At 46.7% G+C, this 20529-nt stretch overlaps 1 protein-coding gene, 5 non-coding genes and 1 pseudogene across 6 annotated transcripts; 2 read left to right on the top strand and 5 right to left on the bottom strand.

The window, feature by feature from the left end:
- Positions 1-3356: 3356 nt before the first annotated feature.
- Positions 3357-3520, bottom strand: LOC113833212 (annotated as a pseudogene).
- A 3262-nt stretch (positions 3521-6782) lies between these two features.
- LOC113833236 lies at positions 6783-6946 on the top strand. Its single transcript, XR_003480803.1, has one exon. It is a non-coding gene; the product is annotated as a U1 spliceosomal RNA (small nuclear RNA).
- Positions 6947-8905: 1959 nt separating this feature from the next.
- Positions 8906-9413, bottom strand: LOC113833193 (60S ribosomal protein L32-like). The gene has a single exon (XM_035451659.1). It carries the CDS (start codon positions 9369-9371, stop codon positions 8964-8966), a length of 408 nt encoding a protein of 135 aa, XP_035307550.1. The 5' UTR covers positions 9372-9413; the 3' UTR covers positions 8906-8963.
- Positions 9414-15084: 5671 nt separating this feature from the next.
- On the top strand, positions 15085-15158 carry Trnan-guu. Its single transcript has one exon. It is a non-coding gene; the product is annotated as a tRNA-Asn (tRNA).
- A 2458-nt stretch (positions 15159-17616) lies between these two features.
- Positions 17617-17689, bottom strand: Trnak-cuu. Its single transcript has one exon. It is a non-coding gene; the product is annotated as a tRNA-Lys (tRNA).
- A 790-nt stretch (positions 17690-18479) lies between these two features.
- Trnah-gug lies at positions 18480-18551 on the bottom strand. The gene has a single exon. It is a non-coding gene; the product is annotated as a tRNA-His (tRNA).
- Positions 18552-19216: 665 nt separating this feature from the next.
- Trnag-ucc lies at positions 19217-19288 on the bottom strand. Its single transcript has one exon. It is a non-coding gene; the product is annotated as a tRNA-Gly (tRNA).
- Between the last annotated feature and the right edge of the window lie 1241 nt (positions 19289-20529).

The raw sequence follows: 20529 nt of genomic DNA, 5'->3' as shown, positions 1-20529 counted from the left end.
ATCCCCAAGGTGCTCCATCCATAGTAGTGGGCTGCAGGATACCTGCCTTCTTGCTGATAACTTGCGACCTGTGGATTAGAGACTTTGGGAAGACTCGCCTACCGTTGGCCCAAGCAACGCCGGGAAAGTCGATTCCGTTGTCCTCTTGTCCATGGTCTGGAATACTTTGTACCAGTTGAGGTGAAGGGCAGGGTTGCTCAGTGACCAGCGTTGTCACTGAGATGAAGTTTCTTCAGTGCCCAGTCTTCTCGGAGGAAATGGGGTGGGGCCAGCAGCTGGCCTATCTCTCTGTTACAAAAAGCTTTTTAACAAAACATTTTAAATGCCATATTCTCTAGATCTCTGAGCATTTGAGGGCTGTCTGTTTAGTATCTTAGCAGTTAAGTTTGTCTTTAGTTAGAGAAAAAATACCTTTTTGTAATAAAAGCTGTATCTTTGTAAACGGCTTACAGGATAAACTGAGTGGTATAAATATTTTGTTAATTTGAAATAGATCTTTATAATTTTAAATTTTCATCATCACTTAAAGATACATGAGTTAAATTTAAGTTGTATAGACTTAGCTTATATTTTAAGTAAAGGTAGATTAGAACTTTATGACTTTAAATGTTTACCATCATTTAAAGATATATAGCAATTTAGAAATATGAGACTTAGTATAGTTTAATTTAAGTTACATATAGAGCTAGATAAGTATAAAGTTAAATTACAGGTACAGAGACAAGCAGGACTGGATAACAGTAAAGGGGGAATCAGAATGTAATCTCTGATCTGTACATTGTAGCAAACAGACAGGAGATTTAAAGGGACAGAGTAGATTTAAACAGAGGGCCCTGGAAAGGCACAGTATTTAGTAAACAAGCCATGAACAACAGAGCCAGTGAAAGAAAAAGACAAAAAATAAAAATAAAAAGCAAAAAGATCTGGCAGAAATCAAAACTCCGGCAGACAGGTTTGTTCGATAGGCCACTGGAGCTGTGCGTGCCTACAGGTAGGTCACATGACCAAAACGGCGGCAACTGTAAGCCGCTTTTGTCTGTTTACCTGCTTGTTGGATGAAACCAGAAAGGTTCCTCTGTGCATTTCCCATGGGTGAGGCAGGTGGAGAACCGGCAAAAAGCTCCTCTACGGATGCACGTCTGCCCGTGGGAGTTGCCAGGGGCCTGGCCCCGAAGGGGACACAGCTGTCCCGAAACCGAAAAAGGACCCAGCAGTCCGAACTGAAAAAAGCACCGCTCCTGGAGCGGGATCCCTTGCCTGACCTTTAGGAAATGCACCCAACAAGTGAAAGATATAAAAAGTAGGATGTCAGGTGGCAGTGCTTGCCGGTGGAAGTCATTGAACTGAGTGGGTAGGCCTAAGCCAGGTCACCTGGTTATGACCAAGATGGCGGCCCCCAGGTTAGCACACGTGGCCGATGGCGACCCCCGTAAGCACATTCTCAATTGCCAGAAAAGTTTCAAACCAGTAAACAAACAAAATGAAAACCAGCAAACAAACAAAAACTCTTAGAGCGTCTCAAGCAGACATTGCCAACCAAGAAGAAACAGTCAGAGAAAGAACAAACAGAACAATGAGGGACATTCCCAGGTGAAAGAAAGTTCCCACTGGGAGGCAGAACTCCGCTCATTTACCTATTCGCTGCCAGTAACCGAAAGATCTCGTAAAAATGTATTTCCCGTGGGCAAGGCCGAAAAATGCACAGATTGCCCTGTCTGAGAGCACCCAGCCCGAAACCGAAAAATGGACCCAGATTGAACAGCGCTGGGTCTGCCCCATGGGAACAGTTTGGGTTTCTTACCGGATTGTAGCGAATAGGCAGATCAGTGAGTTTAAGAGATCCTTAGTTGGAAAGCGGCGAGTTGAGTTCCGGCATCTCAGGCTGCTGCAGGCAGGAGGAAGTGCCAGGAAAAGCGGAGATGGAAGTGGATTGTAAGGTTACCCTTAGCCTAACATGTGCCCGCCAGCAGGTCGCAGAAGGTATAAGGGCAGAGCCTTTTCACGTCCGGGCGCCAAATGTTATTCTTTTGTTTAAAAAGAAGAAAAGAGAAATATTGAGATGGACATATTGACTATAAGTTTATTATAAGGCAGAATGGACCTTTCACTAAGGACTGCAGAGAGACACACTCAGACCACCTGAGCTGCCTGGGAATCACACTTGCCTACCTGTGGAGCTGCCTGCAGGCTGTGCAGTGCACTCCAGGTTCCCCGCTTTTGTGAGTTGTCATCCGCACAAGTCTGCTTCTCTAAGTAACCCCAGTGAAATTCACTGCTTCACCTATGGCCTTGGTGGAGTCAGATCTGGCTAACACTTGGATGAGATAGTTTGGCCTCTTCAACCATCAGCTTAGCCTTAGTCACAGTTACTAAGACGGGGTGTGTGAGAAAACTAGAGAGAGCAGTAACATATGGAAACAAAGGCAGCTTAGCCCAGGATCACTGTGTCACCCATACCGCACTAAAATACAACCATGTGTTTGTTTAAAACCAGAGAAACATCCTATGACAGGTGAAAACTTGTTTTTCAAATGTCCTCATGATTTACTGGTCTCCCTATATTCATTATGTAGACACCATAAATGGTCTCTATATTCTCACCGCTTGAAATTACCGTTATAGATCGTAATCTTAAATTCTACTTTTGGAAAAGTATCAGCACTTAACTGCATACAGTTGGAACAAATCAGGAAAAGCATAAATAGGGCAAGGGGTTTCTTTTTAGCACCCTGCATTAAGTTTTATTCAGGGATCAGGGATGGGCATTGGTGGCGTCATTGCTGTCTGATGTCTCTACAGAGAAAAGGGCCAAGGAAATTATCACATGGAACTGGAAAGCAGGAGCAGTTGGTTTGTGGAAAAGGAAACCCAGGCCAGTGATCTGATCCCCGAACCTGCGTCATTAGCAGGGACAATCCACGGGGTGGAGAGAGTTGGGAGAGCAAGCAGGGGCGCTAGGAGAGCTAGCCTAAGGCGAAGGAGCAAGCAGGAAAGGGAGGTGGCCTTTCGGGCAACCGAATTTGGGGCCTCAGTCACCAGAATTTTATGCGCTCTGAGAAAGAAGGGTTCTCGGGGAGACCCCTGGACGAGTGTCCAGGTAGTGTAGAAAATAACTGCAACATATCCATTGAGATAATCGAAGGCAGGGTCCCGGAAAAACGGCGGGCTCGACCTTCTTTAGTCGTAACTCAAATTACTTTCGTAATCTGAAATAACTAATGGAAAACTTGGGTGGGGAGGGAGAAAGAAATGCTTTCTCTTGTCAGAAACGGCAGTTGCTGTTGTTCAACTGAAAATGTTACAGACTAAGTAAGTGTAACTTGAGTACAACAAAACTGTCTTTGCAACCAGATTACCAGGGGAGAGCGCGAACGCAGTCCCTCACTACCACAAATTATGCAGTCGAGTTTCCCGCATTTGGGGAAATCGCAGGGGTCAGCACACCCCAAGTGCAATGGATGGGCCTCGCCCTGGGAAAACCACCTGCTTGATCATGGTATCTCCCCTGCCAGGTAAGTATGCTTCCCACAGGCGCAGGCCCGAATCAGCCACACCGGCCCTGCGCTCTCAACACACGGTCACTTCGCCGCGCGCGCTCCGGGGCCTCCGCCGACGCGCACCCCGCTCCTGCGCTACGCTCACGCCCGCCCACCCGCGATCCCCCCAGGCCGCGCGCGAAATCCCTCCATGTCTTGCAGCGAGTGCGGACGCCGCAGCCCCTGCGCGACCCTCATCTGCATAGATACCGCCCACATCCGTGACATCAAGGATGACGTCTCCGTCCCCAGCCAACCAGTGCGTCCGCCCCCCACCTGGGAGGAGGAGGTGCCACCCTGCCGGGCGCTTTTCTGCACCTCATCTGCGTAGACCACGACCCTCCCCTCCCCCTCGCTCCGTTGGCTTGGTGAACTTGCTTTTTTACTCCTTGGTTTACTCTGTGTAACGGTCCTGTTTGTCCTGGAACTCACTCTGGAGACCAGGCTGGCCTCCAACTCACAGGGATCCGCCTGCCTCTGCCTCTGCCTCCCGAGTGCTGGCAGTAAAGGCGTGTGCCATCACAGCCGGGGTAGGGTTATGTTCTTTTTTTTCCTCCTTTTTAAAAATTTATTCTATGTCTTTTACATTATTTATCTTGATCACATTCATTTCCCAGTTGCATCTGCCCTCCGCTCCCGCACCTCTCATTCTCAAAACAAATTTAAGAGAAGGGTGTAGTAATCTGTGTTGCTGAGGCGTCTGTGGGGTCAGGGGACCTGAGAGGGGAGTGTGAGCTGAGGAAAGGAATAAGCAAGTCACAGGAGATAGGATTGGGGGGGGGGCATTCAGTGAATACTGGACCACTCATGTTTATTGTTCAAAGTCTTTTTATACCCCATCAAAAGAGTAGAAGGCTCCTTTTTCAGGGGTCAAGAACTCCCTGATGGTTACAGTTTGAACAATTTAAACTGGGACATTTACATAGCAAAGAATGTCTGAATTGTTTCTTAAGTACAACAGTATTGTTCGAACAGTTGTTACTGTGGTTAACCTTGTCCATTCATAGAATTACACTTTTCTGACAAGGTGCAGGGGAGTTAAATGCAGACAAGGACTTAACAGTGGATATGACCCTCAAGTGTCCTTTTGAGCAGCCTGCTAGATACATGTTCTATGATATGGGGATGGACTACAGACTGGTTCCAAGTCAGAGTTGTCTCCTTATATTATGGTCATGGAGATGAGAGGAGGTCAATCTTGGTAATGTTTATTATTATATTAGGAGATTCTTTTTTTCCCCGATTTTTTTATTTGAATTAGAAACAAGATTGTTTTACATGACAATCCCAGGTCCCTCTTCCTCCCTTCCTCCCCTACCCCCCTCCCAACTAAAACCCTATCACTCACATATCCTTTTTGCTCCCCCGGGATGGTGAGGCCTTCCATAGGGTGTCATCAGAGTCTATCATATCCTTTAAGATAGGGCCTAGGCCCACCTCCGTGTATCTTGGCTCAGGAAGTATTCCTCTATATGGAATGGGCTCCCAAAGTCCACACTTATGCTAGGGATAACTACTGAACTACTACAGCAGGTCCCATAGATTTCCGAGGTTTCCTCACCGAAACCTATGTTCCAGTCTGGATCAGTCCCATGCTGGTATCCCAGCTATCAGTCTGGGGACCAAGAGTTCCCCAATGTTCAAGTCAGCTGTTTCTGTGGGTTTCACCTGCCTGGTCTGGACCCCTTTGCTCTTCATTAGTCCTTCTCTGCATCTGGATTTCAGTGCAGTTCAGTGATTAGTTGTGGGTGTCTGCTTCTACTTCCACCAGCTGCTGGATGAGGGCTATTGGATGGCATGTGAGTCAGTGATCAATCTCATTATCAGGAGAGAGCATTTAAGGTAGCCTCTCCCTCTGTTGCTTATTAGCTGGTGTCATCTTTGTAGATCTCCAGACATTTCCCTAGTGCCTGATTTCTCTGTAAACCTAAAATGTCTCCCTCTATTATGGTATCTCCATTCTTGTTATCTTCTATTCTTCCCCTGACTCAAACTTTCTGCTCCCTCATGTCCTCTGCATCCCTCCTCTGCTTCCTTTCTCGTTCTCCTAGCTCTCTCCTCTTCCCGTGCTCCCAATTTGCTCAGGAGATCTTGTCCCTTTCCCCTTCTCCAGAGGATCATGTATGTCTCTCTTAGGGTCCTCCTTGTTTACTGGCTTCTCTGGCAGTGTGGATTGTAGGCTGGTAATCCTTTGCTCTATGTCTAAAATCCACATATGAGTGAGTACATATCATGTTTGTCTTTTTGTGGTTGGTTTCTTCTAGTTCCATCCATTTTCCTGCAAATTTCAAGATTCCATTTTTTTTTTTTTTTCCGCTGAGTAGTACTAAGAGGTACTTTCTTAGCAACTCTAAACTTCCAGTCATGGTACAAATTTTCTTTCTCATACTATCTAATTCTGTTTACATACACTCCTTATCTCCAGTCACTGGCAGCAGCCTTCTCTTTGCTAAATTCTACTTTATATGTAGCTTGATATTTACAAAGCATGTTTATTAGTAAATCCTTTATAGCTCTAATTTTGCCACTTCAAATTTCTCCTACATCACTTCCAGACCAGTAAGAGCAACACGGAGACTCCCTCCCACCCCCCCCCAAAAAAAAAAAGGAAAAGAAAAATAAGTAGCCTCAGATGAAAACAAAATGCCAATTGGGAACCGTAGAATAGAAACAAGGAATAAGAAGAGTTTATAGATAATGTGAAGTCCCTGCCTAGTGTCACTTGCCTTTACTGCCAGCACTCGGGAAGCAGAGGCAGGCGGATCCCTGTGAGTTGGAGGCCAGCCTGGTCGCCAGAGTGAGTTCCAGGACAAACAGGACCGTTACACGGAGAAAAGCAAGGAGTAAAAAAGCAAGTTCACCAAGCCAACGGAGCGAGGGGGAGGGGAGGGTCGTGGTCTACGCAGATGAGGTGCAGAAAAGCGCCCGGCAGGGTGGCACCTCCTCCTCCCAGGTGGGGGGCGGACGCACTGGTTGGCTGGGGACGGAGACGTCATCCTTGATGTCACGGATGTGGGCGGTATCTATGCAGATGAGGGTCGCGCAGGGGCTGCCGCGTCCGCACTCGCTGCAAGACATGGAGGGATTTCGCGCGCGGCGTGGGGGGGATCGCGGGTGGGCGGGCGTGAGCGTAGCGTAGGAGCGGGGTGCGCGTCGGCGGAGGCCCCGGAGCGCGCGCGGCGAAGTGACCGTGTGTTGAGAGCGCAGGGCCGGTGTGGCTGGGTCGGGCCTGCGGCTGTGGGAAGCATACTTACCTGGCAGGGGAGATACCATGATCAAGTAGGTGGTTTTCCCAGGGCGAGGCCCACCCATTGCACTTGGGGTGTGCTGACCCCTGCGATTTCCCCAAATGCGGGAAACTCGACTGCATAATTTGTGTTAGTGGGGGACTGCGTTCGCGCTCTCCCCTGGTATTCTTGTTGCAAAGAAAGTCTTGTACTCATCTTGCGCTTAGCCTTACTTTTTCTGTAATGATTGTAGTTGACCCGCAGAGGAGGTTAAGTGTCTCTTCTCACCCCGTTTCTTCCCCCACCCCAAGCTTTTCCTTACTTTTTCCTTAGTTATTACTAAAGTTTTATTGAGCTATGTGATTTTATTCTTTAAAGGTCTCAAGTCCTCTTCAAATCTAAAGATTGCCATTTTTCCGGGACCCTGCCTTCGATTGTTTCAATGGATATGTTAGTTATCTTCTATAGACACCCTTCCCGGGGTCTCCCCTTCCCGAAGTCAGGCTGCCCCCCCCCCCATCTCCATTTTGTCCCCGAGTGAGACAAAAGAACCGAGAACCCTTCCTTCTCAGAGAACATAAGATTCTGGTGGCTGAGGCCCCAAATTCAGTTGCCCGAAAGGTCACCTCCCTCTCCTGCTTGCTCCTTCGCCTTAGGCTAGCTCTCCTAGTGCCCCTAGTTGCTTTCCCGACTCTCTCCATCCCGCGGATTCTCCCTTCTAAAGACGCGGCTTCCAGGATCAGATCACTGCTCCTGCCTTCCAGTTCCATGTGATAGTTTCCTTGGCCCTTTTCTCTGTAGAGACATCAGACAGAAATGATGCCACCAATGCCCATCCCTGATCCCTGAATAAAACTTAATGCAGGGTGCTAAAAAGAAACCCGTTGCCCTATTTATGCTTTTCCTGATTTGTTCCAACTGTATGCAGTTAAGTGCTGATACCTTTGCAAAAGAAGAAAACTTCGGATACATTACAATCTGTAACAGTGAGGAATTTCTCCTGGACCCAGATTAGGCACAAGCTACATCCAAACACCAGAAAGCCTTTATTAAGTGGGGAGGACAAGTTAAAGTGGCTGCTTTCTGACTCAAGCAGCAAATGGCCTCGTAGGTATAATTTTTAAGAGGATGAGGTGGTAAAGGAGATAGGGGTCAAAGGGAGAAAGTGTTATTCTTTTGTTTAAAAAGAAGAAAAGAGAAATGAGACATGTTTATTGTAAGGCCCAGCAGAGTAGGGAGACTAAGAGGAAAGGAACAGGGATAATGAGCACATAGGTGAGAGAGTAAAGAGGAAGCAGAGAGAGTAAATGGGCAGGGATCTGTCTTTTTAAAGGGGTCCTCTGCACTTGCGTGCAGACTTAGTTCCCATGGAACTTCGTGCTGACCAGGGTACTTACTGCCTGTTCCACCAGGTAACAGGGGCAGGCCAGCACAATGCCTGAACCTTTCATTCCCACCTCTACTTATTATTTTAAAAAAAAAAAAGGTGGGGTGTTAGACATGGCAGGTTAAGGAATAAGGGCGTCAAATTCTCGAGACTGCTTCCTGTTGACGTGGGGGGCATTGACCATCTTTGGGGGACCCGAGAAGGTTGGGGTGCTGCCACATCCTGGGGTAGCTGGTTGTTTCATTGCAGTCCAAGCTGTATGGAACTCCCTGACCTGGCAAGATGTTGACAGAGCAGAGGACAAGGTTAAGTTTAGAAAAAAAAAAAAAAAATTGCTAGGTCCTGGTATTTGAGGGAAGATTGTAAGGCGAGGGAGGGGTTCCCGAGGTGTCCCAAGATGAGGGAAGGGAATTTGGGACCGGGGAAAGGTTGAATATTACCTGGAGTGAATCTGACCTGTTTGGATCTGATTCGGCTCCCTGGAACTTACAAGAATCCTTAGTTTGTGGAAACATAAGTATTAGACACATTAGCAGCGTATTTATGTTACAAGCAACTTGGCTGAAAACATTACCATTTTAAAATTGACAGATATTTTTTAGGACAATGAAAAACATCTTAATCTTGACCTTGTAGTTATGATCCTATAGTGGTATTGTTGAACTTTATTATGAACAGTAGCATGAGAAATCGAGAAATCCGGAACATATTCCATTCTTTTTAATGTCTCAACTCACTTTATCATCACTTAAGCCTTTTTTTCCAGCTTTTATGGTTTTATTTAAACACAAATAAAACATGCACACCAGCCATCTACTCATTTTCTTCGCTGCGAAGCCTGGCATTGGGATTGGTGATTCTGATGGCCAGCTGTGCTGCTCTTTCTACAATGGCTTTTCGGTTCTTGGAGGAAACATTGTGAGCAATCTCAGCACAGTAAGATTTGTTGCACATCAGCAGCACTTCCAGCTCCTTGACATTGTGAACCAGAAACTTCCAGAAGCCACTAGGCAGCATGTGCTTGGTTTTCTTGTTGCTCCCGTAACCAATGTTGGGCATCAGGATCTGGCCCTTGAATCTTCTCTGAACCCTGTTGTCAATACCTCTGGGTTTCCGCCAGTTTCCCTTAATTTTGACATATCGGTCTGACTGGTGCCGGATGAACTTCTTGGTCCTCTTTTTGACGATCTTGGGTTTCACCAGAGGGCGGAGGGCAGCCATGATGCCGAAAAAGAGATGTCAGCTACCTCGAAGGTAGCGCCGAGGAAGAAGCCACTTAAGCCTTTTTATCCTCAGACCTTTATAATTTTAATTCATACACTTTACATTACCATCTTAGACCTTCCATTCTTACCTTCATAACTTGCATTTATCCACCGTGTTAGACCTTTCCATCCTCAGACCTTCGTAACTACATTCTCAGACCTTCATACATCTTACACTTTCCGATCTTCACATAGATAAACCCTAAAATACCTGTTCCTGGAATCTGTTTTGCTTTAACCTGGCAAGACTACCAGTCGTCAAAAGCATCAGAGTTCTTGAGAAGGATAAGATTTTACCTGAATCATTGATTAAAGAATAACAAGAGACTTGCCAGCAGGCTGCATGGACAGCCATCCCCAAGGTCCTCCATCCATAGTAGCAGGCTGCAAGACACCTGCCTTCTTGCTTGTAGCATGTGACCTGTGTATTACAGACTATAGGAAGACTGGCCTACCATTGTCCCAAGCAACTCGGGGAAAGTCGATTCCACTGTCATCTTGTCCACCGACTGGAATACTTTGTAGTAGTTGAGGTGAAGGTTGCTCAATGACCAGCATTGTCACTGACTGGAGATGAAGTTTCTTAAGTGCCCATCAGTCTTCTTGGAGGAAATGGAGTGGGGACAGCAGCTGGCCTATCTCTTTGTTATAAAAAGCTTTTAAACAAAACATTTTAAATGCCATATTCTCTAGATCTCTGAGCATTTGAGGGCTGTCTGTTTAGTATCTCAGTAGTTAAGTTTGTCTTTAGTTAGAGAAAAATCCCTTTTTGTAATAAAAACTGTACCTTTGTAAACGGCTTACAGGATAGACTGAGTGATATAAATATTTTGTTAGTTTGAAATAGACCTTTATGATTTTAAACTTTCATCATCATTTAAAGATACATTATAATTTAAGTTGTATTTACCATCATTTTAAGATATATAGTAATTTAGAAATATGACACTTAGCACAGTTTAAGTTTCATATAGAGCTAGATAAGTGTAAAGTTAAATTACAGGTACAGAGACAAGCAGGACTGGATAACAGTAAAAGGGGAACTAGAATGTAATCTCTGATCCGTTCATTGTAGCAAATGGACAGGAGATTTTAAGGGACAGGGTAGACTTAAACAGAGGGCCCTGGAAAGGCACAGTATTTAGTAAACAAGCCATGAACAACAGAGCCAGTGAAAGAAGAAATCATAGACAAAAAATAAAATAAAAAGCAAAAAGATCTGGCAGAAATAAAAAATCCAGCAGACAGGTTTGCTGGCACAGGCCGCTGGAGCTGGGCGTGCCTACAGGTAGGTCACATGACCAAGATGGCAGCGAAAATAAGCCACTGTTGTCTATTTACCTGCTTGTTGGATGAAACCAGAAAGGTTCCTCTATGCATGGCCCATGGGTGAGGCAGGTGGAAAACCGGCAAAAAGCTCCTCTCCGGATGTACATCTGCCCGTGGGAGTTGCCAGGGGCCTGGCCCTGAAGGGGACACAGCTGTCCCGAAACCGAAAAAGGACCCAGCAGTCCGAACTGAAAAAAAGCAAAAAAGCACCGCTCCTAGAGTGGGATCCTATGCCTGATCCTCAGGAAATGCACCCAACAAGTGAAAGAAGAAATAAAAAGTAAAATGTCTGGTGGCCATGCTTGCCTGTGCAAGTCACTGAACTGAGTGGGCAGGCCCAAGCTAGGTCACCTGGTTAGGATGGCACATGACCAAGATGGCGGCCCCCAGGTTAGCGCACATGGCCAAGATGAAGACCCCCGTAAGCATATTCTCAATTGCCCGAAAAGTTTCACACCTCATTCATGTGGAAAAATCAAAACCAGCAAACAAACAAAAAACTCTCAGAGCGTCTGAAGCAGACATTGCCAACCAAGAAGAAACATAGAGATAGGCAAAAAGATGAGGGACATTCCCAGGTGAAAGAAAGTTCCCACTGGGAGGCAGAACTCCACTCATTTACCTACTTGCTGGCAGTAACCGAAAGATCCCGTAAAATGTATTTCCCGTGGGCAAGGCCAAAAAGTGGCACAGATTGCTCTGTCTGAGAGCACCGGCAGAAAGCCCGAAAGATGCTCAGCAGTCCGAAACCGAAAAATGGACCCAGAGTGAACTTTAAAATGTAGTGCTGGGTCTGCCCCATGGGAAAAGTTATGGGGTATCTTACTGGATTGCAGCGAACAGGCAGGTGAGTGAGTTCCAGAGATCCTCAGTTACTGGTGAGATGGAGTGTAGGTTGTAAGGGTACCCTTGCCTTACCACGTGCCCGTCAGCAGGCTGCGGGAGAAGGTGCAAGGACAGAGTCTTTCCACGTCCAGGCGCCAAATGCTATTCTTTCGTTTAAAAAAAAAAGAAAAGAGAAATGCTGAGACATGAGACATGTTGACTATAAGTTTATTATAAGGCCCGGCAGAGTAGGGAGACTAAGAAGAGGAAAGGAACAGGGATAATGGCTGACCGCCATGGCTGGTCGCCGCAGAGAGAACACGTAGGTGAGAAAGAGAGTAGAGAGGAAACAGAGAGGAAGCAGAGACAGTAAATGGGCAGGGATCTGTCTTTTTAAAGGGGTCCTCTGCACCTGTGTGCAGACTTAGTTCCAATGGAACCTTGGGCTGACCAGGGTACTGCCTGTTCTACCAGGTAACGGGCAGGCCAGCATAATGCCTGAACCTTTCAGAAAGGAAAGGAATATTTATCCTGGACTGCTTCGGGATAGAGGAGAGACAGATGTGACACGTAGGAAAATTGGGAATTAATAAAGATAAAACTGAAGGGACCAGCTCCCCATTTCCACAGCCATAACAGCTGAACACGTGCTTGTCTGACCTTGTCTTAGTCACTAGGAAGTCAGATGCCTGCCTCATGGCAAGGAACCAATCAGAAGTTAGCTGGTGGTAGTATGCTTTACGGCTCTGGGTGTGCTTTATGGACAATCGCACAGCAATGAATGAAGAGCATAGCAACCACCCTGGGAGGGCCTATGGGCCATAACAACCAGTTGACCAATCAACACAGGGCAAGCCCTCCAAGCCTGGAGGCACACCAATCCTGAGCCTGTTCGTACCCCTAGACACTCCCCTTACGCTGTCCTACAAGATCTCTCGGGAGTCCCTAGGAGTTGTCTTTGCTAGCCATCCTCCATGGCGGGTGGGTGAAAGACCCGAGCTAACATAGAGTTAGCTCGTTAAAAAAAACAATAAAGCCTCATGCAGTTTAAAGCAAGCTCTCGAATCTGCCTGGTGATTGGGGTGACCGCGGTCGTGGCCTAGGACTCCGGATAACTGAGTTTTCCGGGGGTCTGACAATATCACTACATAGAGGCACAGTGATTCTGAGCATGTTTTCTGGAGCCATGTCTCCTTGGTTTCAAAGTCCACGTTTGAAATGTCCTATCAGCAGACGTGGCTGTCTCTGCCAGGTTTCCTCACATCCCCCATTCTCCCAGGCCTCCGTGTTCACCAAAGCCCTCTGCTAAGCATGGTATTTTCCTGAGATAGCCAAATGCTGCCATTTTTCTGTTATTGCTTCTTTCAGCGCTTGGGATAGAATCTGTGCTGCTGACTTCTGTCAGAAAGAGCCATTCTTGCCTCATCTTCTCTTACAGACAGTACCCCCAGCAGCAAAATGCACATCTAGTTTCCTATGAACATCTACCCAGAACACTTACTAAAATCCGCACAATAGCTCCCGGGCCCTCTGCCCCTATTCACACAAAGCCGTAACACATTCTGGTTCTACACTCGTTCCTAGACTGTTTTGGCTTGCAAAACTTCTCTTCCCAGAGGCTACCTGCCCCTTCTCAAAATGGGCAAGACTTTCCCTACCGTCTGCTGTTCTCTCCCCAGAAAGATAGCCATAGTAGTTTAAAATTCCCCAATAGATAGACCTTTCTATCCACGGAGTAGTCCGGTTCCGTGGTTTCACTGCACGCTCACGTGCACTGTGACCACTCATCCACCCAGCTGTGTCCAGCCCTGTTTTCTATCCTTTGATTTTGTGGTAGGGTGTTATTGAATCCCGCAGAGTGACCTTCAGTTCTTCCTGTAGTCCAGGCTGGCCTTATGTCATCCTCTAGCGTCGGCCCGCCACAGTGGATGGAATACTGGCGTGAGTAAACAGGCTAGACCTTTTGTCTTCAACACTCACAGTTCACCCAGCCACTGGAGGAGACCTGAGGATGAGGTCACTTTACCTCGACAGGCGGAGAAATCTGTTTGTGTCTATAGTGCACACGGAGTCCCAACTGAGGACCTCAGGGAATGTAAGGAGAGAGAGGGAGGAAGAGGGGGGAGACAATGACAGAAAGAGACAGTGACAACCAGAAACAGAGAGACACACAGAGACACAGAGACACACAGAGAGAGACAGTGACAGAGAGAGTGACAGACACAGAAACAGAGACACACACAGAGACAGAGAGAGACACACACAGAGAGACAGTGACGGACACAAAAACAGAGACACACAGAGAGAGACAGTGACAAAGAAAGTGACAGAGTAACAGACACAGAAACAGAAACACACACAGACAGAGACAGTGACAGACAGACAGTGACAGACACAGAAACAGAGACACACAGAGAGAGACACAGGGAGAGACAGTGACAGACACAGAAACGGACAGAGACACACACAGAGACAGTGACAGAGACAGTGACAGACAGAGAAATAGACAGACACACAGAGAGACAGAGAGAGACACAGGGAGAGACAGTGACAGACGCAGAAATAGACAGACACACAGACACACACACAGAGACAGAGAGAGATGCACACAGAGAGAGCAGTGACAAAGACAGTGACAGAGTGACAGACACAGAAACAGAAACACACACAGAGACAGAGACAGTGACAGACAGACAGTGACAGACACAGAAACAGAGACACACAGAGACACACAGAGACAGAGACAGTGACAGAGAGAGACAGTGACAGACAGACAGTGACAGACACAGAAACAGAGACACACAGAGACACACAGAGACAGAGACAGTGACAGAGAGAGACAGTGACAGAGAGACAGTGACAGACACAGAAACGGACAGAGACACACAGAGAGACAGAGACACAGGGAGAGACAGTGACAGACGCAGAAATAGACAGACACACAGACACACACAGAGAGACAGAGAGAGACGCACACAGAGAGAGCAGTGACAAAGACAGTGACAGAGAGACATGACAGACGCAGAAACAGACAGACACACACACACACAGAGAGACAGAGAGAGACACACACAGAGGCAGAGAGAAGCAGGTCTACTTTTCTCATTCTGGAACCCTCGTAGGGCGTTTCTCCTCCCGAAGCCACGTGGTGGAGTGTCTGTGTGCGACCCCGCGCGTGGCTGTTTCCTCGGGTGCTAGGCGTGCTCTGGCAAAGGCGAGCAAGTCCCAGGGCTGTGAGGACAGTGCCTGAGAGGGCAAGCAAGCGGCGGCGGTGGCCAGTAGAGGGCGAACGACTTTCGAGACTGAAGAGCGGAACCGGTGAGGGGGGCACGGAGCTGACTTAAACTGGATTCATATGAAAACTTGACAAACGCGCGTGCCGGCCTCGGTGTGTTGCTTTAGCTTCTGGGGTGCTGGGAGTTGGGCAGGCCACAAAAATGAGAGGTGGCCAGCCAGCCGCAGCTCAAAAGCGCATTCTAAGATTAGCAAATGAATTTACAGCGTGAGCTCCGCATGTCTCTGTGGCGCAATCGGTTAGCGCGTTCGGCTGTTAACCGAAAGGTTGGTGGTTCGAGCCCACCCAGGGACGGCGTCTTTTGCCTAATTGGAATCTTCCTTTCTAGACATTTAAAATCAACTCCCATTTATCATCCACTCTCCTTGAGAGCCTTTAGATAACATGTGTGCGATAACAAGACACAGTTCCACTCCTCTGAACTGTGAAAAACTAAACTCGTCTTGGGGCCTCAGGTCTTCAGAGCCGTTTGACATTTCTTTCTGTACTTCAGTTTCATGAATGTACATTCTGGTCCTCTCTCCGTCCTCCCGCATTTCCTTCAGAGTACGACTGAACAAATGACCCAATTCCCCCAACCGTACGTAGAAGAGGGATAGTAGGAATACTTCCCTTACAAATCCACCCAACATTTGATGAGAAAAGCTTGGAAAACGTTAGAGTATATAAATCAGTGGTCATTAAATATTGGCCACTATAATTATTTTCAGTTGCAGCATCATTTTTTTTTCATTATTTACTTCAGCTTTATTCCCCTCCTCTCTCTTTTTAAGTGTGTGTGTGTGTGTGTATGTGTGTGTAAATTTGTTCTCTTGCCTTTTCTTTCTTTATTTTTGGGTGGGGTTGTTCGCTTTTCATTTTGAGATAGTTCTATTAATTGCTAAGCCTGCGCTTAAACTAAATGTGTAGAGCAGGTAGGCCCTGACTTGTGACCCTCGTACCTCTGCTTCCAGAGAGAGCTGGGATTACGGGCCTGCATTGCCAGGCCTGGCACCCCTCAGATATGTTTAAAGGCATTGTTATGTTTCTCCCTAGTTGTCGAGAAAGAAAAACAGCAGCAAAATGCCTTAGAATGCCGCTTGGTTAGAGATGGTCTGACTAAAACCCTCAGTCAGGCTGTTCTGTTAAAAGTAAGACATTTGCTGGGCGTGATAGCACTCGCCTTGAACATGGCAGCACTCAGGAGGAGGCAGAGACAGGCACATCTCTGTGAGTTCCAGGCCTGGTCTACAGAGCCAGACTCTGTCTCCAAGGGGAAGAAACGTGAAAAATCTGCAGTTGGGAGGCTGGGACCAGAGCATCAGGACCAAACTGAGGCTACATAGCAGGACCCTGTCCAGACACACGCATTCTCCCTTCGGACACACGCGTAATCCATTCTGAGCCGAAACAGAGCGCTGTCCTACGCACAGCTGTGACAGCGCCACCCTGTGTCCGCTCCAGTAGGGACTTCCACTTCTTTACCAATTTTCTTTTGTAGCCCTGCTCCACCCCTCTCACCCTCTCCACAAAAATTATTAAGATTTCCAACTGGGGAGAAGTCTGATGCGGAAACAACTATTTCTCCGAGGCTGGAATGGGCTACAGCAGCCTGGGCAAATCAGTGGAGCTCTTTTGTCTCCAACAGAATGTAAAAAGCATTTGGTGGGGTTGAAGACTTAGCTTAGTGGGAAAACGATTTTGAAGGCCCTGGATTTTGTCTCCAATACCCAAAAGAAAGACCAATAAATAAATAAATAAACAAACAAACAAATAAATAAATAAAAAGCAACTCAATAGTCGAGTGTTTGTCCAGGACGACAAAAAGAACGAAAAGAAAGGCTATGGCATGATAGAACGGCTCCTATGGTTTATCCCTGTTGTAGTGAACCAAGAAGCCAGCACGGTCTGAGGGCAGGTTTGTTCTTACAGTTACAGGCTAGAAGCAGCAACACCATAGAAGACCCTTGATTATTTGTCTTCTCTCCTCTCTCTTCGCAGAAGTTCAAACAGTCTTCTACTTGTTCCCACTGTTTTGAAATGAAATTTCTTAGTTTCAGCCATCTCGTGGAGCCCACAGTGGGCCCTTTTATTGTAAGAATTTAAATCTCTTGGATGTCTATCATTCCCAACATGCTTGTGTGTGCACCAGTAAAGATGGACACTTTCTTGCAAACGCTAGCCATCTTCTGGTATAAATAATTGCCTGTTTTAAGTGGTCCTCATTTTGGAAATTTTTCATTTAATTTTATGCATGAATAGGTTTCCCAAGAATCATGGAACAAGTGTCCAGCTAAGGGTCTTTTTAAAGCAGGGTCGTGGGTGAGATGAAGGGATGCAGGGAAGCTCTGTGAGCTGCTCAGAGTCGCCCAGCTTCTCCGGGCAGAGTCGGCATGGAACAGGACCCCAGCTCGCCCATGGCTCTGAAACCGTTGGCTGGATTCTTCTCCTTTAACGTGTTTGGTGTAAATGGGGCGAAGTTTTGGAGACATTTACGGGTTTATTTTATCAGCGCCATCATCACCATTATTAATGGTTGTTGTTTTTTTTTAATTGTTGTTTTGTTACTTTTTTTCAGACCAGGTTTCATGTATCCCAGACTGATTTTAGCACCCCTCCCGCCTTTCACCTTCTAACGTCAGTTTACTGAATTTTAAAACAGTGGCTTCAATGAAAATTTAAACGCTCGTGATTCTGTTTCCGGCCAAGGAGAGAGTAAACCACGCAAAGAGTAGAGATTTTAAAAAGTTACCAAAGCAGGAGAAAAAGGAAGCGCCCAACGTGGGGCTCGAACCCACGACCCTGAGATTAAGAGTCTCATGCTCTACCGACTGAGCTAGCCGGGCCCTGAATCACACGTCCGTCCTACGCCTAATAATCTTTGAGAGTAATGGCGCAATCGTTCTGCTTGCTCTTCTTTGGCATTGGCAAAGTTCTATAATCTATAATTAAGTGTCTATCTCAATAGCTTTTGTCTGAAACCCTTCGTAGGAATCTGAAGTTCAGAGAGTGAAGGGGACTCCATAGAGCCAGGTGGGTCTCTCTGTTTCCTCCAGTTCCCTCTGAGTGGAGTCACCTGAAGCTCGAGCTGGGCGTCTGGGGCGCGTGGCGCTCAGGACCAGCCGACCGAGCGCGGGGACCTGGAGAGCAGTCCTTGCGACCACAGGGCAGTGAGGAGCGGGCGCGCGGAGTCTCGGGTTCCGGGAAGCTTGAGCTTCTGCTCTGGTGCCCTTTCGCGGCTGGACATGGCTCGGGGATGAGGGACTCTTACTGGGAAAATCGGTCCTGTGCACTCTTCTTCGGAGGAAGTTTCTTTTCAAACACCAAGTTTGTGCTGCCCGAGAATCATGGCCGAAGCCACATGGTGTATAAAATTCACCGAGACACACTGGTATAGCATTCGGTGTAGTATTTGCTGCAGAAGCAGACGCTCCGCTCCCCAGTGTTAGGTTTTCCGACCGGTGGAAGGCGGGAAGAGAATCCCCTGCAAGCCTGGTTCTTCCAGAGAGTTTAGATTCCTCGTGTTGGGTAAGACGCGCGGAATTATTTTAGTGACCCAGTTTCTCCGCAAAGGCAAAATTAGAATGTTGGTGTTTTGCGTAGTAAACAAAACAGCTGCACAGGTACGGTACTAAATGCCGTGACTCGGATTCGAACCGAGGTTGCTGCGGCCACAACGCAGAGTACTAACCACTATACGATCACGGCGAGCCACCGGACGAGCAGCGGATTGCGGCCTCAATTTAATGGCTTTTGAATGAGAGAAGCCTACGCATGATGTCTGATTTATTTAATGTAGCCTATGTGATTGTAATGTTAAATGTCTGGCTTGTAACCAACCTTGAGGCTTCCGGGACACTGGCGCGAGCATCAGTTCCTCACCTCCCAGCCCCCTCCCAACTGGGATGAGAAAACAACGCCCGCCGCACCGGCTCACCTCTGTTATTCCCCTCCAAAGAAGCAAGTCCCCTTGCAGGCAGCCCCAAACGATATTCCTACTTACACTCCAGCCTGTGCTCTGTTGCAAGAATGGTGCAATTGGAAAAGGAGCAGAGCTGGAGAGCTGAAGAAAGAGCGAAGGAGCTCTTCTCCGCGGCCGTGTTTGCTGGCCCCACTCATCAAGCTAAAAGGCGCCACGCGTTCCCTCCTCTACCGAAGGCGGAGCCTCCTCTGAAGTCTCAGAAAAGAGTAGCCTCCATTTCAGACACTTCTCTAAACAGTAGCAAAACAATGAAAGTCGTACATGTCTGTGACGCCATCTGCTGCACCAGACCAGCATGGCTGGTGGGTTAGGAGCAGCTTGTCCCTGGGAGAGATTGGTGAAGGAATTCCGAAGGCTGGAAGCCAAGGATCAACAGGAAAGAAAAAGCTGATGCGTTGGCCGGGAATCGAACCCGGGTCAACTGCTTGGAAGGCAGCTATGCTCACCACTATACCACCAACGCCTGCTGGTTGGCTTTTGCATTCGTTTGTATATAAAGAGTAGTAACCAGGCTTTTTTTGTTGTTTTTTTGTTTTTGTTTTTGTTTTTTTTTCCCAGCAAATTTCTTCAAACAGGAGAGAACGAAAATAAAAGAAAGAGAGAGACATAAACTCTGAATTCTAGGATTCGTCCTGTTGAAATTACTATGGTGGTTCTTGATTTCCAAGTTTAGAGAAAATCAATTAGTTCCTTTTACCGTTTGAAGGGAGCTTCTGGAATCGGGTGACTCTTTAGACATGTGTAGCCGATCTGCTCATTTTCAGGGAGTCAAACATCGACTGGAACACGCCGCCTTCCTCTCTTCTTTACAAAAGTACAGGATGTCATTTTGGCGTCTGGCTTTAATTTGTATTTATTTTATCACTATCGAAACGGATTGTGTTCCGTGGTTTGGCAATTATTTACACTAGTGGTTTGCATTTACTGAGTTCTATGTTTTGCCTGGTTTTACTAATTCAGTGTTTGTTTTTCCTACTGATTTATATCAGACCAGCATTTGTCTTTTAATACTAATTATGAGAATTTTTTAGATAGGCAGAAGTGTTATTCTTTTATATATTGAGGCTAGTAAGTTTTATTCTTTATGGTTCCTGCTTTGCTTCTATCTTGAAAAAGTCCTCTCCAGCCAAAAATCAAGATGATCTTCATAAAAGCTTTCTTGTAGTTTTATAATGTTTCCGTTCTTGTGCTTTAATGCTCGGTGGTATGAGATGCCAGTTCCTGAGGAAGTAGCCAAGGAGGACGCACACGAAGATATATCTACTTGGATGCTCGTCAAAGTGCAAAACCACACATTTATTTGTGGCAGAGGGGCACTCTAAACGTCCAAAATTGGTTAAAGTTAAACTATGTTTACTTTGTTGTGCATTGCTGGCGGAAGATTACTTTCTGAAGGGCAACTGGTAACGTCTATCCACAAACGGACATAACTTTTGAACCAACATTTTACCCCTAGGCTTTAAAACCACATCTGTGCAAAATGACATACGCACTAAATTATTTATGATAGCACTGTTTTGTAATGGCTCGGAGTAAGAAAACAGAACATAAACAAAACTCTAAGCGTCCATCAGCAGCAAGCTAGTTAATTGTCGAGTATTCAAACAATGGAATGGTACATGTCATAAAAAACAAACAAAAACCAACTACTTCTAAAAAGGCCTTGTTAAATAAACCAGGCGTGGTGAGGCAAGCGAGTGATCT

Source organism: Cricetulus griseus (assembly GCF_003668045.3).
Source record: "Cricetulus griseus strain 17A/GY chromosome 1 unlocalized genomic scaffold, alternate assembly CriGri-PICRH-1.0 chr1_0, whole genome shotgun sequence".
NCBI lineage: Eukaryota > Metazoa > Chordata > Mammalia > Rodentia > Cricetidae > Cricetulus > Cricetulus griseus.
The sequence above is the reverse complement of the archived record's forward strand: the minus strand, read 5'-3'. Positions and strand labels throughout refer to the sequence as shown.